The following is a 26,981-nucleotide window of genomic DNA, read 5'->3' on the forward strand; positions in this document are numbered from 1 at the left end:
TGGAAATCATTGCAGTGGAATGGCAACCCCTCCGCAAAGATCATATCTTTAATTAAATGAAAAACAAGGGTTATTATAGATGATGTCTTTTTGATAACGACTGCAATAAGAAATGAAATAGAAGTCTACATCCACTTACTGACTCTTCCCTCTAATTGTTATGCGACTCCTTTGTTGAAGTCCGCCCCCACTTTGAAAACCTGTTCGTCTGTCCCCGGTTTATCCCAAGATCTTTGGAGGAAGAAACGCCTCTGGTCCTGAGTCAGAGCAGGGGAGGCGGAGGGGCCCCGGCAGGCGGGCGCGTCTCATCACCGTGACGCGCACAGCGAATCGACTCCTCTTCGTTCCTGTTTAGACTTCATGGCTGAGAGATGAACACCCCTTTCACTTCTTTATCCACTCTCTGATCAGTGTAAGTCGATATGTCCGCCCAAGGCCTGCTAAGCAGCGTGTTCTCATGTTCGCTGAGTCCCAAGATTGTCTCGAAGCGTGGGCTGCGGCAGACCCGGAGTCTGGACCCGGCGCTGATGCGCCACTATGAAGCGGAGGAGACGTCGTTTAAGGTCAGTCACCTGACGGCTTCACACTTAAGACGCATTTTTTCTTGCGCAAAGCAGGCCTTGCTGATGATAAACCATTGCTTCACGTTCATAACTCTGACGCTCTGCGTTTTTATGGGATGATGATAGAGATGGTTGCAAGAGGCTTCAGATCTGTTCTAACCTGATAAGCCTGTTAAGTTGCAGGTTTCCTTCTTCTTCTTCGTCTTCTTCCAATACTACCTATAACCATTAAAATGCTGTGAAACCCGGTGCAGTTATATTTAACTGACTGTCCAAATTTTGGAAGTTGCTGAAAGTTCCTTTGGGAGGATGTGTCCAACTAGATCTGTCACTAAAGAGGGATACATTTCCCTAAACGTATTTTTCAATTCTGAAATCAGAGTGAAAATACATTTATGTTGTTTAATTTTTCACTCAGGATGCTCACTTTTGTTTGAGCTGGTGCTGTGCATGCCAACAAACAAACAAACATAAGTCAATCCATTAACCTATTTATAGATCTAACTTGTAGAGAACAAGGGTGAGTTATAGTACACTACAAATCTTTTAAGTGGTTCCTCAAACTTCTTTTTTTTTATATGTCTGTGGAAACTTTTTTTCAGTCAGCCTTATTTTTAATTGTAGGAATCAATAAATGAATGGATTCCTTCATTATCTGTGGCCTCAAAGAAAGGGTGCAAGTCAAGTAGGTATGTAAATGTCTGTGAAGAGCAGTAGTAGCAGTGCAAGGGATTTGATCACCCTATCACACAGGTTTATGTAAGCATGGCTGACCTTTCTAAGAGAGCCAAACTGTTTGGTATTTTTTTATTGTCAGAATGGAAAGAAAAAAAACTGAAAATGTCATTTCAAGATCCGTGCTGGAGATGTTGCTGTTCAATGTTTGCGTCCCACATTTCTAAGGTTTCAGTTCATTTGAACTTTGTGCTAAAGCCGCTCATGGTAACTCAGGTGACCCCTGACCCCAACATGGTATAGTGCAACATAGATCCATCAACATTGTCAAATTGTAATGGATACCAGGTATCTCTTATAATTATCAGCTAAATTCCTGCCATTCTGCAGTTCATATCCTCTGAAATGCAATAACAGTAAGTATTTAAGAACTTGATAAGTAATGAAGACAACACGGAGTCAGAGCATATTTTTAATGCCATTAATGAATACTGGGAGTTCTTGTTAGACGTTTTTATACAGATGTAACGTCTAAAAAATAAATAATAATTATTGTCCCCACTACAAAGAAAATTGACTTTTGGAACACTAATTGGGAGAAGTCCTAGATTATTTCATTTTAGAAACTCTGGTGTGAGCACACACCATTTGAGATCCCAATCAGCTGATCCTCTCAAGAGATTATGAAGACCACACTGGCAACTTACATTGACAGTAAGTATGCACCCTGTACACAAACCCCACCCAAAATCCTTAATACAAGAATTCTGGATCTGTATGTTCTAAAAGAGGTTTATTTGGAGAGCCAGCATTGTGAAAGAAGTCAGAGTAAGACGGTTGCTCCTTTAACACAAAATATGCCTGCAGTTAAACAGAAAACATCCCTGGCTTTCCAAGACTTTTGTTTTAACGATAAGTTGTATCTTTGGAGAAATTTAAAAACGCAATCATTCACTTCATTGAATTGTTCAAAAAATCATTTTTGATAAAGATATCTACAAGATTAGCTCTTAGGTATGGCTATTGTAATGTGGAATTGTGGAATTAGTCATTTCCACTTATAAATGTTTATATATTTATATATAAATAATTTTTAGGCGATTGTGTTCTGATTTTTAGAAGATGTTTTAATAATACTAAATAACATATTGCTCAGTTTTAAGTTATTTCTTAAATATGTAGTTGTTTTATTCAGATAACAGACTAGATAACACATTGTTCAGCTTTAAGTTAGTTCTTAATTATGATGTTGTTTTAGTCAGATTTTAAAACGTGAGTGCCAATGTAAAGTAGTCATGTCATTTGGCTGGTTTGTGTCTGTGTTTTGTAAGAAAGATAATTTATTACAGTTGGTAACAAAGCAAAACAAACAAAAAAACACACGGAATATCACAGATGACATTTGATATAAAAAGACACTCTTCCCAGCCAACCGATGTCATTTTAATGGAGAGGAGCAGACAGCTGTTTCTTCGATCAGTCATCAGTCATTTGATATTGTCATGAAATATTTACCAAAAATTAAAAGAAACAATTTGTATCTTAATTTGTTCATCCTCACATATATTTTATACTCATATATGGTTCCATATATATATACATATATATATATATAAATTAACCAAAAACTAAAACTAGATAATATTGGGTACTTTTCCCATTTAAGGCATACCTGTGAAAATTAAGGTCACTTAAGTAGAAGAGGCACCTACTGCAGCTCATTGAATTCTAGGGTCACAATTTGATTGAGTTTACTGTCTGATCCATTTTTCTGCCTCATAATGCACAATGTTAAAATTATAGAATAAAATCTGGTGTAGCAACAGCGCTTTATAATACTTCAAGTTATACCATGTCTCTGATAAATGGAAATTTACCACAGTGATGTGTCTAGCCTACTATTTCTATTCAACTATTTTTATTTCTGTCCTATTGTTTACTATAGCACAGAAATAATCACATAATATAAAACATGTGATTGACATGTTTCAAATTATAAGCAAGTGAATGCTTCTTGAAATCACTGTCCGAGCATAAAAAACATGAAATTTTGTCATTTTGCAATTTGTGAAGAAGTGTGATTTGCCTTTGTTGAATATCACTGTGCCTTATAAAGGTGTTCTTACTCAGGGTCTCAGCTGACTGACCTGAGATAGAAAGCACAGGCATCTGGTTTACATAAAGAAATCCTCAACTCTTTTTTTCTCACAGTAGAGCAGCATGACTTGATCCTTGGCTACAGTCCCTCAGGCACATATTTCTTCCCACAGGAGACTGTCCTTTTGCATAGCATGGAACTAAGCCTGCTGGCTCACAGCGGCACAACTATAACATGCAATTTGTATCTGAGAAAAAGGACAAATGCACAGTGGTCAAAATGCAATACGGGGGTATAAAAGTATTGTAATAGCATTTAAAAAAGTTTTTTTTTTATTTATTTACAAACGTTTTTTTACAATATGCCTATATTTTAAGGCAGATATTATTACGGACTTTTATTACTTTACTACGTTTTGAACTTACATTTTCAGCCAGTAATCAAGAAAAAAAGAGGCATTTCATGAAGGAAGATTTTAAATAACAACCAATAATTTATTTTGATGACCTTGAATTCAGTCAACTGATGAAATTACTTTTTAGCATTTTCAAGGATACACAAGGACCCAGAATTAAACTCAGATTAACTGCATTTCAGCATAGCTCAATGACAGTCACAGCTCTCTTTGGAAATGTAGTGTCTGTGATATATCATCATTATACTGACAGCAGAGGTTATGTATTTGCAGTTTATGCATTATTTGGATTCCTCAGCACTTTCTGCATCTGTCAAGTTGCCGATGTATGATAACCAGAAGAAAAACTTATGTCCAATATTAGATCAGAACTCCCCTGAGAGACAGGTTTCCCTGTAATGGATACTCTGTGGGAGACCAAAATGAAGTAGTCAAAGTATTATAGGATTAGGCAGAACTGATTCTGAAGTGTTTTGCACACAACTGGATACACTGACTGAAGGAATGACTGCCAGGAGCAAGGAAGAGATTTAAAACCACTATGGTGATTGTTTTTCTGATCCGCATAATACTGAATGCTTTGACTAGAACAAAGCATAATCTTACAGTTATTATATTGTACAGCCTACTTTATACTGTCATGACTATCATGTGGAGGACAGAGAATTTGAAAGCACAACCTGCCTTTGATAAAGCACAACCCTTTACAGAGTTAAAAATGACTGACTATGGCATAGTCAGTCATTTTTAACTCCTAAGGGAGGAACTAAATATGAGTATGAAATATATCTTAATTAGATCAGGTTTTATATAGGAAACTTGTATATTTAAGGGAATTCTAAACCCACTGGAGACACACTTTCTCTTTTATCTCTTGCTTTCTGAAATCCTACCATTGAAAACTCGGGGAATCCCTGTAGCAGAGACTGAATATGTACAGGGAAAACAATGGAGGACGAAATTAGTCTCATTCTGTGCAGTTACAACTGGGACAGAAAACTTAAGCCCCCAAAGTGGCAAAACTGCTGTAGTTTTGTAGTTTGTTTCTTAAGATAATGGGATCAAAACCAAGTCACTCCAAACAGAACTCCATCCGAAAATGCCCTACAGCAAGAATGACCCGGTGTGGCACACAAAAACACAACATTCTCGAGGTTATAGTCCTCTTTTCTGAAACAGTTTTTTCAACCACTTTTTGATTTTGAGTCAGATTTACCAAAACTACTCTCACGCTTGACACTCTTCGTAATAAAATGGCCTCTCTGGATAAATCCCAAAAGCTTACTTCAGATGCAAAAAGCTGTGAAAGGGTTAAAGAAATTGTTATTTTGTAGGCCTTAATAAACCCTTTTAATGTGTTCGCTGCAAACCAGAAAGTATCTTGACTTTATTTGCATGCACTGTTTGTATTATTTGACTGGGGGAAAATCAAACATATTATATATTTTTCACATTGATTAAATCAAATTACCTGTAGACACAAAGCCCACCATGAATTTGCATGTGATGCAATTCAAATTTGTCAGTATGTATATACCTAGTCTAAATGCAGCACAGGAGAGAGACTGTTACCATTATAACAGACTACAAATGCACACTGTTTTTTAAATAAAGATATCAAATCTAGTGTTAGACTTTAGGGAGGCAATCACTTTTTAATATGACCTTATAGCATTTAAGCATGTCTAATAAACTGTCATCATTCACTCATCATCATCATTCAGATAGTTGGATTTGAAAATTCATTACGTCCAGACAGTTTTCATGTCACTGTTTATGTTAATCATACAGGCAAGGAAGTTTTTTTCCTGGTATAAAGGAGATCACTTTAATGGTTTGTTGTACAAGTTTTGTTTGTCTTGTTTGACAAGACAAACTCTTGCTCTTGCTAGGACACGTTGCAATAATTATATTTACATTTTCTCATGATTTTGTAATGTCATACTGGGGATGGTTAATGTTGTCAGTTTTTTTATTTTGTATTTACCTACCACCGAAATACAACCATAATTGCGTTCATTTTCCAGGCACAAGTAAGAGTAATTCGGTTGAATAGTTTGACTTCAGTCACAATGAAAAACTGACTTGTGTGAAAAATCTGAGTGAAAAGCTAGATTTATTGAGGAACAAACTTTTGAGTGTAGTGTGCTATTAGGTAGCAGTGTAGGAATGTCATTCACATTCCTCTGGGCTTCATGAATAAGGGACAGCCTGAGGGAAAAGCAATTAAGAGGAAAATCACATTAATCTCTTACAGAAAATTGCTTAATACTAGTGCTGATAGATTTTTTTTCATTTTATTTTCAATTAACAAATCAATAAATGAGAGGTTTGTACCACAAAACAGAATTTGCAGATTATCAAATCCTCATATTTCATACATGCTTTGTATTTTCGTCATTGCCTTTTTAGGGTTGTCCATCACCATAGTATCTATCCAACTGATCACTCAATAGAGTCTGGAGAAAGTTAACATAGAGATTTTAAACATGTAAAAACCACTGTCTACTGACCAAGGGATTCTCTCTGAAACTGACATTGCTGACTACCCCCTTAACCTCGAGGTCAAAGGGCACCACCAGAGTTGCAGCTGTAAGCAGTTTTATGAGGAAGTAGATCTCAAACTGTCTATGTGAAAGTGGCTTGTGGATTATATCGAGTTACCTGGGCCTGCTTTCAAGAAACAGATAAGTGATGATTTTTTATGCAATTGTCAATTCATATTGTTAGCTCTACAGGAGAAATTGAGCCACATATTGTTTAAAAAAGGTAGACATCTCTTAGGCTGATACCTCCAAAATCCAGATGCTTACAAAAATATAGCTGTGAATGAAAATGGCTCTACCACATTACTTTAGGATTTTTTCATCACTACTCTTAACAGATATCCATGTTCATCTTACTTTTGTATGCAAAACAAGTCCCTTTTTTGCTCCACAACAGAAAAATATTAATTTCTTTATGATGCTTTATGATGTTCAGTGCTTGGGTGAAAAACTATTGTGGGGAACTTGTTCTTTACAGCTCATAATTTTTTGTATCAAGCAGTGACATCAGTGTTTGTCATAGTCGGTGCAGACAGCAGCCAAAACACAATTTAATCACCACCCCAGCTACAAATATGTGTCTTATAATGCATCTTGACACATAATACATACCTACGTACACAGCATTGGAGAAGTACTGGAATTTGTCCAGCACATTTTATACTATGACAAAAAAGGGCAAATATGAATAAAATATTTTGAGTCTCCAGGGCCCTATAACTAATGTATCCATTCAAAATTGACCTTGCACTTTTGTGATCTGATATGATTCTTCCTCATCACTTGATCTTTTGATAAAAATTAAATCACTTACTGTTATTGTTGTAGCTTAAATGACGTTAGTGGCTGCTTCAAGACATACTTGTCATGCTTGCATGTTCAGTCAAGTTGATTAGTCACTTCACCTCTGGGTGATTTACAGTGCTCGGTATTAGCGATGAGAATTTTTTGAGGGGGGTGAGGGATTAGAATTAAAAGTCAAATTAATTTGTTGTTTTTTGTATTGCTTTTATTGCCCTATAAGGACATCACGACATCTTCATTATTTTTATTCATTCCTTTTCATCGGTTTCCCGCAGTACCCTTGGACTTTGAGAAACAAGACGAAAAAAATTTTCCATGTAAAACTGGCTCATCGTGTATTTACGTGCTTATATGGTCTAACCTTTGGAAGCTTTAGTTCGATTCATCAGATTAGGATATCACAAAAACTACTAATTGTGACACACAAAGTTAAACCTTCCGTTTCCTGGCAAATAGTTCAAACTTTCTTTATGATTTAATTTTTTAGTTTTTATTTATTTTAAAATTTAGAAACAAATTCAGTGAGTTCAAAATGAACTCGTAAATTAGCTTAATTGTTTGATTAGCAAACGGACCGCGCCTCTTGCTAACGTCCGAGACCACTATGGGGGTTATTGAGTTTGAGCGATGAGAGCTTCAGAGAGGAGAAAATACGTAAATATGTAGGTTTATGTGACGACTTTAACGTGTGAGTGAAACTTTCAAAGGTAAGTAGTTGCGAGTTGGGAGTGAATGAGCGCCATGGCAATCTCTTGATTTAGTTCGATGGTGGACGTCACCCTCCTCCGTCCCACCGGATCCATTTATCAGCGGCCACATTATGCACAGGCTCCCATGACGTCTCTCCCTGATATAGAAGCAGTTCCTGAACTCACTTCGCTGTTCCAGGGCGTACTGAGTTTCACACTCGGGGTACGACTGCGAGTATGTGATGGACTGTCTTTTCTTTCAGCGTTTTGTTTAAATGATAAGGGGGCTCGGAGGTGGAGTGAAGGGGGGGGGGTCTTCAAGTTTGAGCGGCGTCAGGTAGTACGGTGACGAGCAGCCTCAGTAATGGAGGACGCGCTCCTGCAGACGAGCATCACATGCGCTGTAAGTAAGACAGCTTATTTAAAATGCATGTATAAGTTCCCCTTTGTTTAGCGCACACCCCATCACTATGGCTTCATCTGCTAATCGTGGTTATCGTTTGCATGTAATTGGATGTATTGTATTTATTTTATATTACAATGCAAAGGAAGGAGCAGCTGTTTGCCCTTGCCCAAGTCTGCAGACTACATTGAAGAATACCAGGATGTGAGTCACTTGATGGGTTGCAGTTTTAGTAATGAATTTCCAAGTGAAAGGGCCCATCAACTTTATATTTGTCTAGGGTTGGGGGGGAGGGGGCACTTTTACCTTTATGTAATTTAATCCAACTAGTGAATGTGTAATCAAGGCTGTAGAGTTTAAACATTTAGACCATTTTTTGGTGAGGTATTCTCATAAGACTCCACTGAATGGTTCCCTGACCAGTGGAGGATATTCATCAACTCATTGGAACTAGTTCAAGTGTGAATGAAGTGTAATCAAAGCCTCGAATCTCACTACATTGTATGAACTACCTTGCAGGTTTCCTCTCATTGTATTCTAGGGAGCGCTGACAAAAGCACTATATGTCAACACAGCTTTTAATTGGAGTTTGATGCACAACTCAAGGACAGTACCACCATTGAAGTGTAATAGTCAATATTAGCTGACCCAATTCGTGATCCAGTTTCTATTGTTAGCTTTTTTTTAGTTTAGTTTAGTTTAATTATGTGTACATTGACCTATAACAGTTCGTGGGCAATATCACATGGATTGACTGAGAAAAAGGCAATAGCTTTTTCTGGAACTTGATTTTGTTCACTGGCTTGTTATTCCAAATGATAGAGAAGAAAAAAAAAGGTTGGTTGGTTGGTTGAAAGAGGTTGACACAAGCCAAGTACAACACTACCTATTTAACGTAACAACTGACAAGTTCCTTGAGTCACTTAATCATGAGTAATTTGAAGTTTAGAGAATATTGGACCAACTGTAAAGTTGCATGGAGTGGAGGTAGATATGATCAGAAAAAAAAATAAATGTGTACTTCCTTCCCTTAAAAACTTCTGCCCTAGATGTGTCCACATCTTGGGACAGGGCAATTAACTGGCACAGCCGAACACAATATCAAACGGAAAGCAAAATGAGATAAGGCACACAAGGAATGTTCATTTTGTAATACTACATAAAATTAACAAAAACAAACAAAACACTGAGTACTTTAAAAAAAAAAGTCAGTGAGTGCAGGAGTTATTAGATCCCCTGGCGGACATAAGGTTGGTTCTGACTTTTCTTTTATGCCAACAATGAGATAAGCACTATAAAAGTTTTCGGAAATCGTTAAAAAAAAAAGAAAATTATCACTTCACTAAATGATTTGATATCTTTTGACTTGTCAATTAATAATAAGCAATGCTGTAAGAATTATTATTCACAAAATTATTTTTTGCGTGTGATTGTGCATCAAGTTTTCAAAGGGTACAGTTAACATGTTAGAAACTCAAGACAACAATTGTTGAACTAATTTACACAAATGGGCAAATGTATAAATAAGGTAAACATTTGCATATATTTTATTCTTTTTTTGTGCTTTTGTCCATGGCTCCGCACAATAAGATAGCACATGCTAATATTTGATTTATTCAAATAAAATTATAACAATATTTATGTGAAGTTTCACATCTATGACTTAAGCCTAACATATTATTATTGGCAGTAGCGAACTCTGATGTTGAGACAACAAAAGGTGCTGTCCCAGTTGTCAAGCCTGAACTTGAAATTTTATTATGTAGTAGCCGAGACTGTTGCAATGACAGACAGACATCAGAGAGTACATAAAGTCATTCTGGGAACTGATTACCCCTTCACATCAGACAAAGAGAAATGATCCTCTCCTATGTAGTCATAGACAAGAAATGTCTCAACAATTTGTGTCCGTAATAGTTCCTAATGGCATTAACATTCTAAATAAACAAATCAATCAAACTTTATTTGAAAGGTGTGCAAACAAGATTAATTATTCCTCTTATTCAAATAGAGTTTATTGAAACATGACTTGGAATCATGAAATATAATGTTATGGACAACTGAACAATGTATTTAGCAATACCTAATGACACATGCTTGCTAGATAAAAAAGGAGCCACTGTGACCTTTATATGTTTTACAGTGTAGGATATTCAAAATGTCTGTTTTTGACAGTTATTTCTGTGTCTGCATGTGTCCTCTGTTTGACCCCTGAAAAGAAGCGTCCGAGGGAAAAAATATATTTCCAGATTAAAAAATACATTTAAAAGGGAATTTACTCTGTGCTCACCCTGATAGCCCATCTTCAGTGTTGGTTAGTTTCATCATCTCCCTCTTAACATGAATTAAAACAAAAAATATCTCAAAGAAAAAAAAAAAAAAAAAAAAAACAAAGGCAGTGGGGGACAAGGAAAAAAGAAGTTGTATTATTAAGGTATAATACAAGACAGGAGTTATTAAACAATTTAGAGGCAACAACTATTGGGATACACCAACCATGGTGAGATCGCTTCATGATTAAGTCTGTATGGTATGATCATCTATAAAGATATAAATTGCAGCAAATGTCACCTCATGATTTGTAGTTGGCATAGAGTACGACAAAGTAAAGTAACGTATGCTACTGTAGCATCGGGCTAATTCTCATTTAATGAGAGCAAACCACTTTAGTGTAAGTCTTATCCTGATAATGAGTTACTAAGCCTCTTTGGAACGTGGCTCATATGATTATCTTGACTGCACTGGATCAAGGCTCGGTAATCTCTAACATGGAGCTGCTCAAAAGGTTGAGGCTTCAGATCAGATTACTTGGCCCATCATAAGAGTGAACCACCAGATTTTTCTGAATGTACAAATTGACTCACAAAATGTTTTTTTGCACAATTTTGGTGAGATTGTATTATATTCAGCATACAGTTCACTGAGTAGACCGTGGATTGCATCAGGACAAAGAATTTTGTTATCCAATATTTATTTTTATGATTTATCATTTGTTTTGCTGCAACAACAGTTCATGTGTTGTTTCACTATTGACATATTTACAGAAGGTAAATACCTTTGTTTTCATGCTGTCTGACATTTTAAGTCATATTCATTGACTGCGTCAGAGACATAAATAGCCAATTCCTACGAACATCAAGAAGTGACTACATCTAGATTGATTCTTTTGTAACATACCAAAATTACAAAATGCTTTTATAGTACAACCTGTCTGTTTTTGATGTGGTAATGGCAAATGATTAATGCTATTATCAAGTAAAAAATGCAAGTAAAGGCATCTGTCAGTTCATGTGTTTAAAGAATCTTAAAAGGTTTTCAAAGTTCATGAACCTTGAAAGTGACAGCCATGATAGATGTGTGTGTGTGTGTGTGTGTGTGTGTGTGTGTGTGTGTGTGTGTGTGTGTGTGTGTGTGTGTGTGTGTGTGTGTGTGTGTGTGTGTGTGCGCGTGTGTATTCACGTGCATGCTTGTGTGTGTTTGTTTATACCTGTGCATGTATGAACCTTAGGGGGGCTTCACCTGGAGCAGCATGTCAGGACGCACCATAGGCCTGAAGCCCGTCCCCCTGCAAAGCCTTTCTGAGTTAGAGAGAGTACGACTCCAGGATGTGGCCTTCAGACGGCTTCTCCGGGACCGTGATTTGGGCTGCCACATCACCATCCCTAAATGTACTTAAACACACACACACACACACACACACACACACACACACACACACACACACACACACACACACACACACACACACACACACACACACACACACACAAGACCTTGAAAAAACGATAAAGCTGTCGTTGAGGCCAGTACCGGTAGTTTTTATTGTCTCATATCATGTTATCTGTCTTGGAAGAGAAATTGTGACAATACAACACAAAACTAAACAACAGAGCGTGGCATTCATAACTAATGATAATTCAATTATGCTGACTTTTAGGAATGTGTCATCAGAAAAAAAAAACATCATTGTCTGAGCATTTCCTGGTCATGTTCTTGCTAGTTGTTACTGATACTTTGCTAGTTATGTACTACTGAATAATGCGAATTCTAGTTTGTTTCTCACTGTGTTAGACATTTAGGTGCTCATTTTGAGACACTCCATTTATTTTTGCCATTTAATGCATGCCATTTTCTTTTGATCTGAAAATAACAATAACCAGATATGCATGGGAGGAATGTCACTGGATTTCTTTTTTCAGTGAAAATCAAAAACAAATCTACATGTTGTCAATGACCATTCCTGATGGGTGTCATGTTTCTATGACAACAATATTGTAAGAACTGTTTGTTTAAACCAATATACACAATTCTATTTTCTTTTCCTGTGTTATTTTGTAATTTTGGAATACTTTTTTACACTTTTTGAATGCAGTAGTAAGAAATATGTGATCGCTCAGTTCACCCTGAGAGGCTGTTTGTGGTTCAAACCATCAGAGATGAAAAACATTCATTGTTCATCTACTGCCACAAACTGGATTTACATCTGAACTCCGACTGTCATTTTGTCAAATTGATACTTCTTCTACATTGTGTTGATTACGACTATGCGACACCTCACCCTCAAGATGGACCCTTATGTTATATCTGGAAAGGAAATGTTAATTAGTTTACCTGTGGTTGTTATCCTAGTGATCATCAGTTTAGGAACACAAGACAAATACTAATTCAAGAAGTAAAACAAGCTCTTGCATCATCAATTTCCAACTTTTTTCAATCCATCATTTATGCCTCTGCTTTTTTTTCAGATGGCCACAAGCAAAGGAAGTCGCTAAGACGAAAGCTGGATTCGTTATCAAAAGACAAGGGTAAAGACAAAGGTAATGAGTCTCAATTGTTTCCATAGATACAGCTTAATGAGTCAAATTTTGCCCTAATTTTCCTTTGTTAGTTTATTAAAAGTTTATTAGTTTATTAAAACATGATTGTATTGCAATTTAGTGGGAATTTGAGTGAAAAATTGTTGCGATAAGAGGCGCTAACACATTTTCAGTGGTGATATTATTGTTAGTCTTTTCAATCCAGTGGAGATAAGCATAGTTCTTTTAAGGTTTGTGGTGGCCCCCAGGGTCCTGTCAGACTTTTATCCCTATCCAGTTTACAGTTTAGCCAGCCTCTGACACTTGAAAGATATTCTGTGATGCTTTAGGATTAGCTCCATAGATGAACTGAAGCAGACTTTCTCAGAGAGATCCTAGTGTTGTAAAGAAGTCTCAGAGGAAGCCAAACACTGCAGTCACTGCAATAGTCTGACAGGAAAGTGATGTTCTGGGTAGTCAAAGGAAATAACAAAAACAATCTTAAATAGTGGGTCATTCATTACAGAGTATCCTCCGGCATAGCCAGCCCACTCTTTCCTCTTTTCCCCTTTTGTTTGGAAAAACACATCAGTATGTGCTCTCCAACATAGAATATTGAATGTGTGCTGCACAACTTCTCTCAAGTATATCTTGAAATATATATTCTGAGCATTGAGTTCAACGTTTGAATCTTAAGGGTGAATGAACACATGTATTGGGCAAAATATTGATTTGGGTGAGAATATGTAATATTTTTACTCCTCTAGAGAATAAATCAAAAATATGAATTTGACATGATACCCATGATGTATGATGGCTCTCTTGTGTCTTGACCTCCGTCTCACAGAGACAGTGCCCAAGGCATTTAGCATACCGTTGCCGCAGGTCATATCCAACGACCTCACACTCAAGCAGCGGCACGATCTTTCGCAGGAGGGGCTCAGTGACCCCACTGAATTTATGCTATCCTTCCTCCACGTCACGTCTAACTTCAAAAGGAGCAACAAAGAGGTCTCCAGCAGCAACTCGTCCCTTAGTTCAACTTCTGAGAACCCTAATGAGTCGCCTCTGCCCAACACACCAGACGCAGCCCCACGGACACAGAGGAGGGTAGGTTTTTTTGTCATTAAAGCTGGCAAACTGATGAGTGTGACCTTTTCAGATATTCATACAGTAGGTGAGCGATGCAGTCATTAAAATGCTGCAGCACTTTTAATCAAACCATGCCCTGGTCATGATGGTTGTCACCGCTGTGCTTTAAAGGGCGGTGTGTCTGTGGATTGCATCACCGACCTTCATGAAAACCAGTCTCAGCTCTTGGAGGCCCTCCAGCTATCTCTGCCAGTAGAAGCAGCTGGCAGCAGGAAGAAGTGCCGTGACAAAAAGCTGAGTCTCAATCCCATTTTCAGACAGGTGCCCAGGGTCGTTGATTTCTGCTGCCAGCACCTGGAGAAATATGGTATACAATATCAAAGTTCAGAAGTTACTCTACTCTAGAGTCTAGAAGTTTGTGAATACATATGTGAATTGCAAACTTTGAGTCTGATTATTATTCACTGCTGTGCTAGTGCTAAGAAAATATATCTTGGTGCAGGTCTGCAGACTGTTGGAATTTTCCGTGTTGGCAGTTCCAAGAAAAGAGTGCGTCAGGTGAGATTTCAGCACATTAGATTTTCTTTGACCTTTATTGTAAAATTATGTGAAGCATTTGCTGTATGGATCATTTTGTATTTCATTTAGCTCCGCAAAGAATTTGATCAGGGATGGGAGGTACATTTGGATGAACAGCACAGTGTCCATGATGTAGCTGCTTTACTGAAAGAATTTCTCCGAGACATGCCTGACCCACTGCTGACAAGAGAGCTCTACACAGCTTTCATCAATACATTATGTGAGGAGTTCACACACCAACAGATATTAAAAATAAACAAACTGCATTTTTTTGGTGTTGGAGTTGTTTTGTCAATTGCTGGACTTTTTCTTCAGTGCTGGATTATTCAGACCAGGAGAGAGCCATCCAGCTCCTGATGTTTCTGCTTCCGCCCTGTAATAGTGACACGCTTCAGCGCCTTCTTTGCTTGTTGTCATCTGTTGCTGCACATGCTGGAGACTTCTTGGACAAGGACGGGCACGAGGTAAAAGACTAATAAAGACCCCAGTCTCGTTTCTCATAGTTGTTCCTTTGCAGGTTTTGACAAAACCAAGGGTCAACCTGTAAGTAAATGCTACTGACTTGGAACCTGAAAATAGAACATCATAGAATCACTGCTTTATATAGCAAAAGTCACTCAGACTCTATAGCTTTGACCCTATTTCAAGGCACTATCCGATGGTCAGTATCGTCAGAAATTCTAGCACATTTCCCATGAAGCCCATCTTCCGTGTTGTGTTATGTTTTTGCAGGATTGTTACTGAATGAAGATTTAAAAACATCTGTTAAAATATGCAAGAATTTCTGGAGTTGACAAGGTTACTATCAGTCATCTGACCGCCTCTGCCTGGAATGTGTAATCGTCATTGTGCAAATGGCCCGACGCTTTACTCTTACCATTAGCATTCTGCTTTTGAACACAGGCCCTGTGCGTTGTAATGATAATATGTAATCTTTTTTGCTTCTTATCATCTTAATGGACTTAAATGGTTTCCCAGGGATGTAAAATTAGTTTATTCTCGCCCTAAGCAATAGAGTTTACAGTATATACTAATGGGGAACAAGAAGACCACTGGGGCTCTTTTGACATAAAAAGGCATGTTGAGCCTTTTTAATGATGACAGGGAGGTGTACATTCTCATCAAAATGTTCCGTAATTACCACCTTAAAATAATTCCCACAGCTGTGTGGAAAGAAGCATATAGGTAAATTCATTCAAAGGAGTTCATTCCCATTTTTCCTGCATTTACCAGTTTTTGACCTGGGTAATAAAAATAATCATTGGTCTGTGATCTAAGATATTTATTTACAAAGCCGCTCGAAAGGATTTTTTTACTTACTTTTTATTTTGTCAGTGTGTTGTTTTTTTTTACAAAGCAAAGTTTTTTTTAAACTTTGCATTGTTGTAATCGATAAACTCAAACATCAAGAGAATGTATTTTGCTGAGACAAATTTCACATCTGTCATTTCTTTTGTTTAGATGACTGGGAACAAGATGACTTCATTGAATTTGGCTACCATTTTTGGTCCCAACCTTTTACACAAGCGAAAAAACTCTGACAAAGAATTTGCGGTCCAGAGTTTAGCCCGTGCCGAGGAAAGTACTGCCATCATCAGCGTGGTCCAAAAGATGATCAATACATACGACTCACTGTTTCTGGTAAGCAATCAGTATTGCAAACAGAAAGGCATTTAAACAAGAGACAGCCCTGGCTTCGTGCAAGCGATCACCTGCTCTTTGTCAAGTGTTTATGTGAAAATCTTTTAAGTTAATAAAGTAGACCCACCTAATTGAATATAAATGTTAACTTTGTAGGTTTAAAAAAAAAACTTTAATAGTTATACAGCATGTTAACTCCGATATCTATACACTATGCTGTAACGTTAAGCACATAAAAGGATATAAATGTCATTCCAGGCCTTGTTTATAGACACTGGTTAAGAGAATCAATATTCATTTAATTGTTTCTGCCCTTTATTGAAACTAAATCGTATGTACTGATCAAGAATATGTGATAAGTACCTGTATTTGAAAGCCCTAAAGCGAAACTGCTATTCTCATCTGCCTTACACCTCTGCCGAAGTGTTGATTTCATTTTGCAACTCAGCAGAGAATGTGCTTTCTCAGCAGCATGTATCATCATTGCTATCACGTAGTGGCTGGAAACCTGCAAATTGTTTGTGTTAATGAGTTATTTGGTTCATGGTGCAAACTTCATTTGCATGATTTGTTTGCAGTCAAAACACAGCAATTAACAACTGTTTACTGTATTTTCTTGTCTGGTTGTTCAGTGAGTATGATACATGGCTAAGGTGTAGTAATGTCATTTTTTTTTCAAATGCAATATTACATTCCCAATTTTTGTAATTAGCCTCATTGAAATGGAGTTCTTTCTCTGTCAGGTTCCACCTGACTTGCAAAATGAGGTGCTGATGAGTTTATTAGAAACTGATCCGGATGTTGTGGATTATTTACTGCGGAGGAAGGATTCTCAATACTCGTGAGTGTCTCCCACTGCCTGTCTGTGTCATTTGTCTTTTCAAATGTCCAAGCAAATTAAATATATCCACAAAAAACACAAGACGATTTTGTACTTCTCTACTATTCATGCTGTTATGATCGGGTTGATATAGCGGTTAAATATTTCTATCTTGAACTAATAAGCAACAATATACTAAATATCAGATATCAGTGATAATGGCCTCAAACAAAGCAAATCAGATTAGGCTTGTAGTTGGAATTGCACGATGTCAAAGTTGTAATTCTAACACAATATTGATTGTATTGATAATGATGAAATATGATAAAATCATTGAAACAAGCATTACATACCTATTTCATTGTATTCCTTTGAGCGGTATGAAAAGAGCTGCGAAAACAATACAAAGAGCAAACAATAAACTTTTTTTTTTTTTTTTTTTTATATCTGCAGTGACTCAAGCCATCATGGATTAGAAAATTCCTGTCTGATGAACAAATATTCATCCAATGACTCTATCAAAGCATCTAGTGGGGAGATGTCTCCGTATGACAACAATTCTCCTGTTCAGTCAGATGGCCTGCTGGATAAATACACTGAAGAAAGGAACCCACTCTTTGACAGGAAGTCTGCATACGCTTACAAACCCAGTGGTGAATCCAAAGAAGGATCTGGAAACACCTCCCCCACATTTTCTCCAGGTGATGTAAATAAACCAAAAAATGGTTTACAGTAAATTAGGGCTCATGTTTTTAATGGCTTCAGAAAATGAAAAAATAAGGAGCATCACTTTTCTTTGTTTTTTTACACAAACGATATATTTGGATTAAGATATTGTTATTAGAAAATGTAACTAATGATCCAGTGAACTTATGAATGTAGCTCTCCCAGATGCTTTCCCTTTGTGCTGGTATAAGGGCATTGAATTCTAGTTTGAGTTCTAGTTCAAGCTGATTGGAAGAATTGAAAATTGTCTGTCCAGATATTTTTCTGCCTTACATGACTATGTAATGTCACATACAATAGGTGAGTGGAGCTTATATGTGTATTTTTTAGATCAGTCAAACTAAACTTTTTTTTTTTTCATTTTTCTGATCATATTAGAGGCCTCTACTGATCATTTCTGGGATACCTGGCATGAACTTTTTAGCAAGGAGTTGTCCAACCGTTACGCCACTGGTAATGAGAATTTCTCAAAGTATTGCTGTGAATGTTCATGAGAGGGTGAATGAAGATTGATGCCATTTTTTTGCAGTGGAATTTGTAAAAATGCTTAATACAATGGTGTCAAGAGTTTTAATTTCTGACTATGCTTAAAGCTATTGATATTTCAAAACATTTCTCTTGTAAATAAAAAAATAAAAGCTGAAAAGGTACTGCTGACTGGAAAAAAAAACTATGGTAGAATTCAGCTAATTTTTGGTCAGATTTGAAGTCACCTAATGTTTTACACATGAAATCTGTTGCATCGAAGGTGATACAATTATCCATAGATACAGTGATTTGTTTTTTTTGGGTTTTTTTTTGGCGCAGGCTCCCTTGGAGACATGTCAGAATGTGAGTCGTGCGGATCATCAGAAGGGCTGAGCAGTCACCAAGGTAACAATAAACTGCCTGTCAGACCAGCACAAACCCCATTGGCCTCCTTAGAATACAGACCACACCTTCCAGTGACTCGCAGCAGCAGCGGCCCTCATGACCACAGACGACAGAGGCAAACAGAATCATTACATCAGGGACTGAGCGGCCAATCAGGAGCCATCAGCTCTGACAACTTGTTGGAAAGGACAGAACACCCTGTTAGTCCATTCTTTAAGGTCAGGAGAGACAGTCTGTCCCTTCTTCACTACTATCGACCTCTCAGGGAGACCCACATATATCATTCTACTCCCTCCATCTGCACATATCAGCCTGATACCCGACCTCTTCAGCAACCCCAGCAGAGCATCTCCACCCAAACTGTAGACACTGCACATGTCTTTGGACAAGACCAGGCCTCTGAAAAGCCCGACATCCCAGTGGAGAGATGGCACATATGGCAGATTCTATCAAAGGAAAATGCAGATGCCCTGCCAGAGACCCTGGTGTGACACAACTGTCACTCTGAGGATTGAAGAAGCCAAGAATGGATTCCCAGTGACAGACTGTTCTCCTGAAGGAAATTTATATCACGTTTCTATAGATGTCTTCACACTGATATTTTAAAAAACACAGAAAAGATGCTTTTATGGATGTATACATTGTAGTGGTTATCTTTCTAACTAATGCTTCCCTTCATGTCACTTTTGATGTGTTTTTGTATTTAATTTCAAGTCGACAATCTCATGCAGTGACATTTTTTAAGAAACATTGTTAATGCTTTATTGTAACCATCAAGGTTTTTTCTTTATTGGAAAGTGAAAAATCCTGTTTAAGTATTTTTTTGTACACCAATTTGTATACTTGTCACTTTAATGTTTTATTTTTCTATAGAATCATTATTATTGTTATGTACTTGTGGAAATGCTACAGTTTGTCTTTGTCACTTACTATTTTTATACATTTTTTCAGTTAAAAACAGGTGTGTGTTTTTCTAATAAATTATTACACTACTATACACTGTTTTAGACAGAGAAATTAGATGTTGGGTCTAGTTTTCAGTTTTTGTGCTGGGCAGTCGTTGATTGCGGAAAAAACCCAAAATGAATTTACGATGATAATAGAATCTTCATGCAACAAAACAAAGGATGCTTTTGTGCTGAATAAAATTTCAATCTCAATTACAATGGCAATTAAGTGATGTTGAATTTATAATCATTCAGCTGTCCTGTCAGACTCCTATCACATCAACCATGAATGACTCAGCCAGACAAAGTGGTACATTTTGGTTTTGATTGTGCCAGGGAAATGTTCATTTTATTTTAGATTATTATTGTTGTTTGTTGGTTGGTTTTACCTGGTGGAAATCACCTAAATTGTACAAAATGAATCAGCGTTTCTAACGAGATATAATAAAAAAGATTAAAAAGATTAAGACATCAAATGAAATCTCAGAAAAATCCCACAAAATTGGCAAAACATGAAAACATGAAACTTTTTCTTAAATAAGAAATATATTTAGGGATGGAATCATGCTGGGTCAGATTCAGAAGTCATTGATGCATGAACATTTAAACTAGTGTCAGAAAATGTCACTTCTTTCATGTAAAATTCAGCCGGGGCACCCTGTGGAGTCCATTGTTAGTCAGGGTCTGTCAGGAGGTCCTTGCAGAAAAGACTTGAAATGCATCAGGACTAATGTTACAACTTGACATCTTGCTCAGCACAGGGCGATGTTTTTTTTTTATCCCAAGCCCTTTTTTAAATGACCAAAGCTTAAGAATTTGAATCAAAGTACCAGCTACGTAGAAAATGAAAGGAAAAGCCCGTAGCTGCATGTTGAGTAGTCATATTCTCAAGCGCAAAACGACAATGGGACATCTCCTTTAGGAATTTTATTCATGAACCCTAATGATGTTAAAATCAAATGGTTACTTAACTGTGCAGTGCAGGGTCTCACATTAATTTCTCATCTCTTGTCAGGAACTGTTACCTCCATTTGCCACATGAGGGAAGCATAACATAAGGAAATGTTTCATAATGCTATCGCTGTCTCAAATGGTACCCATTCATTATAGACATTTAAACTATTCATCACCCATTGAATAGCTGCCTGTAAAGTCCTATTAACATTTTTCACAGTGGTTGTACTTCAAATTTTAAAGCTCTATTTCGTAGTCTGCCTAGGGCTGGTCTCCTTAAAAATAATTTCTTGTCTATTAATACTTGTCTTCCTTAATGTAAAATGAAATCTATACAATTACCACACAGTATGAACTGAAGTAATGGAGGAACATGATATAAACATGCAACAATTCAGAAAAATGGCTGCATCTGAAATGGGTTAGAGATTACAGAGCGATTATAAATATCAGTTTGATTTGTTGTCAAAGTTGTGGAAGTGATTCAAATAATTGCAGCTGCATAAATAATTCGTTATTAATTTATTAGTTTTGATTTAATTTTCCCATTATAATCTGATTAAACGTTTACATCACAATCTCTCTGGAGATGGGAACAGTTAAGCAAAAGCAGGCCTTTACCTCAACACTGCCAAAAGTGCAGTTCATGTTAAAGTCAATATCTGACAACTCGATGTGAGCGGCCTCACAACTAACTGAGTATGACGGGGTGTGTTTTACAGAGACCTTTACTTTGTAACTGCAAAATGCTCAACAAAATGGAACAGTCTGCCTTCTTTCAGTGTTCTGAAAGGCAGTGTATTCTCCTTTTGTGACCTGCATCTTTGAAGGAAAGGACCAAGATTAAATATTCAATTTCACATCTTCTCTTTGCAGCATTGATTGATGTAAGTTGATCCTCTGGCAGAGAGTTGCAACTAGTCCCAGCAGGCGGTCCATCCTGTCTGAATCTGCTCACTGGCATCAGGATCCGCTGCAGGGAGGATAGGGGAAGGTCACAGCCTAAACAGAGGCTGAGTGTCTTGTAACAAAAGCATCTTCCCCACCATGGTGTTTCAAGGTTGAGATTGATATGCAAATCTTCGCAGAGCTAAACTAGAGCTCAGCGGAGCTAATTAAGGTATCGGTTTTGTAAGTGGCATTTTCAAATCACATGCTACGCCGCACAGTCCATTTTGGCTTTTTTGAGTCAAGACAGCTTAAAATGCTGCAGGCTGCAGACGGCTTCTCAAGTATTTGCTACTTTTTCTAAAGTAAGTCCAAACGTGTTTCACAATTTTGTTACAGCATACCCCAAAGGAAAAAGTATCAAATCTGGGTGTGTTCATTTATTCAGATAAACATCTGTTCATAACTCATACAAGTATCTTTATTACCTCCATGTGTTGAATATAAACATTCCAAAGTACTCATTTTGCAATTTTTTTATTCTTTATACTTGTTCCATCTCATCATCATTCAATCCTTAGAAACTAGGACAAATTGTCTTTTTAATGGTTAGAGCATTCACTAATAATTACAAATACGATCGTTATTTCACTAAAGATATGTAAGAGATGGGGCTCATCCAACCCAGCTTCAGCTCTGGCTGCCAATTTCCTTGCTTTGATTGTCTGTTGAACGGGACATCACTGTAAATCAGATCTAGCAAAATATTGCCTGAGGCAGTAAATTTTGGCTGGTGGGCTCAGGCACCCACCACCCTTTAAGTTAGATTTCTATCAAACACGGTAATATATTCAAGTGGCTGGCACAGACATGAAACTAGAACGGGTCAAAGAGCAGTACATAATAAATAACAATTGCTCCTTGGGAACAGGTTAAATGCAGAGACCAAGTTCGACTGGACACGTAGCAGAGTTCTTGTTCTCATGCATTTTTAATGGCGCTCTTTAGTTTGCATCATATTTCCACCGTCTAACAAAACACACAAAAAGATATTGAGATGCCTTGGATCGATTGCTGTTTATCTCTCAGAGATATTGTTATCCGGTAGGCACACAGTGATTTGCAAAAGAAAGCAATAAAACTAACGGAGCACCTCACTCCAGGCTTAGTGTCTCAAACCTGCACAGGACAGTTTAGACTTGCTCCATATGAAAAATGCCCTGATATAAGTCCTCTCATTATATGGCACTAAATGAATTGAACCAAAAATAAATCATCAGAAAGCATCTGTTGTGCTGACTAAAGTCTACTCATTCATCAGCAAAATGGACCACCGCAATCCCCCAGGAGCCTCGGAGAACAGCGAGAGACTGCTGCTTGTCTGTGTTTACAGTAACAGACGTGGGGACATAAAAGCATCACAAAAACTGCAAACCAGCTGGCTCAGCAAACACTCCACTGAGCAGAGGAGCAGAGGAGCAGAGCTCCACTGGTGGCAACCAATGGTGGGTGGCCAACTTTTTCTACATCAACAAGTTATGTTGCTGCAATGTCCTCACTTATCACAAGCAGCCCCCCAAGATGCATTACTCATTGTTGCAAGCGAGGTCAACCATGAAAACTTCAGATGTGTTTCACCAATTTTGCACTATAGGGCAGAAACTATACTTGACACATGGGGAGTGCTGTTGTTTGGGTATTTTCTTTCTTTTATAGGTCAGGATAGTGGAAAAAGAAAGAAATATGAGATGGGGACCAAGAGAGCTAGACTATATGAGAGTGATTGTTTTGTTTTTTTTATTATGTAGGATGCTGTATAGTTTAATGAAGCTCCAAGTAATAGGGGACATAATTACACCACCAACCCCACTTATTACATCATAATGATAACAATCAGATTAGATTTTATCAGTATTTGAAGAGATCAGGTGTACGCATAAATATAATTAAAAGAAAAAAAAATTGTTGTGACGTCAGTTTAGCAGAAACTCAATGCATTATACTTCTGTGCTGTTGTAACTGGATGCAACAGTTACAAAATCCTACAGCTTCCAAGAGACTAGAATTATTATTCCCATAGATACATCAAAATCATCCTTCCCTGTGAAAAATATTGACAGGGTTGTTGTCCCATCACAAACATTCAGCTTCACAAAGTTGTGAAACATAAATAATCACAAGAAAATATGCAATTGCATTCTTTCGTCAAGGACTGGTGTAGATTACTGGCCAGAAAGCAAATGAAAGGGGACTTTATGATCAATTTGGGTTATTTTCAACCTGTATTTTCAGTAGAGCTCTGTCACATCATGTTACTATGGAAACTCTTACTGCAGTCTTTGACCCCCTTGAACTGTAAAAGAATAAAGTAAATAATGTAATCCCAGTTGCTAGTTTGACCAACTCTTGCTCTTTTTTTCTCATTTCTTTTTTGCACCACTAGTATTCATATCTGGATAACTATCTACTTGCAAAAAACAGTGATAGTGAAGGATCTCAGGGCTCTAGTTTGTTTGTTTTCATCATGAAGATAAGACTGTGCAGCGCTGAACTGAAAAGACACCCAGTCCTTTACCACTGTTCCTGGACAGGCAAGAAAGTTTAGTTGTGTGCACAAAAAATATCGCTGCGGACTGTGGCTGCAGACCTTCAGTTGGTTATCCAACCAAAAGTAACATAGATATTCATCGATTAATTCATTCATCATCAATAATACTTATCCTGACGTCAGGGTTATTAGGATAGGGGTGTGGTGGCTGGAGCTTATCGCAGATGTCATTGGGAAAGAGGCGGGCTTCACCGCAGACAAGTCGCCCGTCAATCACAGTGCCTTGTATTGAGACATACATCAATTCACGGTCTCATTCACACGCCTGGGCAATTTAGAGTTTTCAATGAATCTATTGCATATTTTTGAACTGTGGGAGGAAACAGGAGAAACTGGACGAAATTCATGCAGACAAAGGGAGAACATGCATTTCATACCTCTTTTTGAAATGGGGTGCATTGAGTGAATTGTGTCATATCTAGACTAAAATAAATTATTAAATGGGATTTTTTTGGGTGTGACCACTTCTATAAAAAAAAGATGATGATGCCCAACAGGGGTGCTTGAAAAACAAAAATAGAAAAAAAAAACAAGCAAAACCTGCCCTCTTGGGAACATCTCAGAAGGAAGAAAAAACATTATAATGTACTAATATCACTCAGGTTTATACAGCTGATCCCCTTTTTTAAATTTTAATGCCCCCAGCTGCCAAATAGTGAAAGGCTACCAATAATGACCCCAAATTTCAAGAATGAGCATATAAAGTGGCAGTCTCATCCATTTTTATTTTATAAAGTCATTAAAATGTTTCTGTTTACTTTGGATGGTTGAGAGAAGATTAGCAACGATTGCATTCAGCGCCGCATTTAATCATATTTAAGATAAGCTCCCAAATGATAGGGAGAGTCTGAATTATTAGGTTTCATTTTAGACTGTGAACACTCTCTGCTTGAAGCGTTTGCCTTAAAGTGAGATTTCTTAAATTTCATTTTAAGCACTCTCCAAACCAATTTACTTATATCTGATTTAAGATTACCAGAGAAACATTATCTTCCCTCGGCTTTTTTTCCACTAAGAGGTACGATGGTGGAGCGGTAGCAAAACACAAATCCAGTCGCATTCACCTCATCTGACCCTCAACTGCATTTATTTTGATATTGGTCTCTTTTTTGGCACACAGACCACATTGCACTGAGAAAAACAGTCATGAAGAGGAATTTGTAGTTTAAAAAGGAGGCACATGTGGTTGTCTTGACATAAATACAACATGGCTTTTGAGACGAACACTACCTGAAACCCCCAGACCCCTTCTTTTCTCAGGTTCATTTAATGATAAAGCTCCACAGAAAAGTTGCAAGGCTTTGTCTTGGGAGGTGAAAGGGTTCAAGCTCAGTCAATTTCAATGTGTCAGTTGTTTGGCAGGCTGGGTGGTAAATGATTTTCTGTTTTGAATTGTGCACACTACAGGAGAGCCACCAAAGGCCATTTGCATCAGTCAGTTTTGTTCAGCCTTCAAATGTTTGCAGCAGAGAATTATGTAGCCGAGGCCAGTGAAGCGTCAGAAATTACAGCAGCTCCTTGTTATCAGAGTTGTTTTACGTGACAGCTATCCTAAACAAACCCTGATAACATCAAATTCTAAGTTCCCTGTCATTTAGCAGACTATTAGCACAATCAGGGTCAAAACAAATCAATTGGCTGGGCAGTGGTGGGCACTGATGTGAGCATTTAGAGCTCAATTTATGGTGCAAATGAGTTGCTCAATGACACCCTAACCAGCTTCTAAATTTTAAAATAGGAACAAAAATGTTCTCATGTTTGAACACTTGCTTTGAAAACTTGACTTTTTATTTTTTGTATATATATATATATATATATATATATATATACATATATATATGTCCCTAATGTGGTATGATTTCAAGTGTATTCTATTCATTCTATTGTATTCTATACCAATAATAGTGTTCATGTTCCTTGCTTGAGTGAATTCAAGGAAACTGCAGTGCCTTTGACACAAACAACGTTACTTTATTTCCTAATATTGACCAAATAATCAAAATCAAAGGAATAATCGGACCATGATAGACTTGATTTGGTTGTTGTCTTAATGTCTGCAGTACGCAGCTTTTTGGGGCACCTTGACTGCGGTTATTTAAAAAGTTTAATAATGATCTAATGATCATGACATGAAAATGAAAGCTGACTTTTATATACAAACATCATATACTTATATATGCTAGAGGCTAATCCTTCCTAGACATTGCTATCAACAAGTTAAGTTGTAATGGCGCAGAGGTCACCAGCTTTAAAAGAGCAATGGAAGTGAGAATTTATAACTGCAGAGTGAAAATCTATACTGAGGTACAGGCTTCTTCTTTGTTGTGGGGGTATATGTGAATAAATTGCGTCATTTTGTATTAATGCATATATTTGAGAATGAGCAAATACTATCATTTTTATCCCTGATAATATGGGATTGTCCTTGAAGGTGAATCATAAGAATATGAGTTAGAGTAAAAACAGGGTCATTTCAGAATGTCTATATTTTTATAATAATCAGCTTTGCTTTTCTGGATTTTCTCACACACTCCAAATAAAGAATGTGTAAAACCAGGTTGTTCAATAAGATAGGATTAAAAGCATGACATAACGAAATAATTTCAATATTTTAAAATATCATTATAAATGACATTGGGACTGCTATATCCAGCAATAAAATGAGGTTGCTCCTGTGGCTTATTGATAAATTTGGTACTTTGGATGTCATCTGCAGTGCTTCAAAGACTGTTTCGGTGGATGGGAGATGAAATTCAAGCAAGACCAACTCACATTCATGATTGAAGATCCGAGAATAATCTTTGCACTGGAGCTTATCACTGTGATGTCAAGCTGCGTTTCTGATTTAATTTTCCCTTTCATAC

The 26,981-nt window shown here is 37.2% G+C and overlaps 1 protein-coding gene across 2 annotated transcripts; it reads left to right on the forward strand.

Annotated features, from left to right (window-relative positions):
- The first annotated feature begins 306 nt into the window (after positions 1–306).
- Positions 307–20,130, forward strand: LOC147234928 (rho GTPase-activating protein 6). Of its 2 annotated transcripts, none has more exons than XM_086145628.1 (13): positions 307–563; positions 11,702–11,861; positions 12,939–13,010; positions 13,837–14,099; positions 14,253–14,448; positions 14,584–14,639; positions 14,730–14,880; positions 14,976–15,124; positions 16,122–16,301; positions 17,045–17,142; positions 17,575–17,822; positions 18,226–18,300; positions 18,655–20,130. In XM_086145628.1, the coding sequence occupies exons 1-13, from the start codon at positions 423–425 to the stop codon at positions 19,209–19,211; spliced, it is 2,346 nt and encodes a 781-aa protein (XP_086001754.1). In that variant the 5' UTR covers positions 307–422; the 3' UTR covers positions 19,212–20,130. The 2 variants fall into 2 exon arrangements, with proteins under 2 accessions (XP_086001754.1, XP_086001755.1); XM_086145629.1 differs by lacking the exon at positions 307–563 and adding an exon at positions 8,118–8,193.
- The last annotated feature ends 6,851 nt before the right edge of the window (positions 20,131–26,981 follow it).

Source organism: Fistularia commersonii, chromosome 4 (assembly GCF_037954325.1).
Source record: "Fistularia commersonii isolate RoL2024-O1a breed Wild chromosome 4, RoL_Fcom_v1.0, whole genome shotgun sequence".
Lineage (NCBI taxonomy): Eukaryota > Metazoa > Chordata > Actinopteri > Syngnathiformes > Fistulariidae > Fistularia > Fistularia commersonii.

Bases quoted from the DNA above. Each gene is read 5' to 3' on its own strand.
- LOC147234928 (XM_086145628.1), top strand. From the start codon at position 423: ATGTCCGCCCAAGGCCTGCTAAGCAGCGTGTTCTCATGTTCGCTGAGT. The intron at 564-11,701 runs GTCAGTCACCTG...TATGAACCTTAG, and splicing joins CGGAGGAGACGTCGTTTAAG to GGGGGCTTCACCTGGAGCAG. The intron at 17,823-18,225 runs GTGATGTAAATA...TGATCATATTAG, and splicing joins CTCCCCCACATTTTCTCCAG to AGGCCTCTACTGATCATTTC.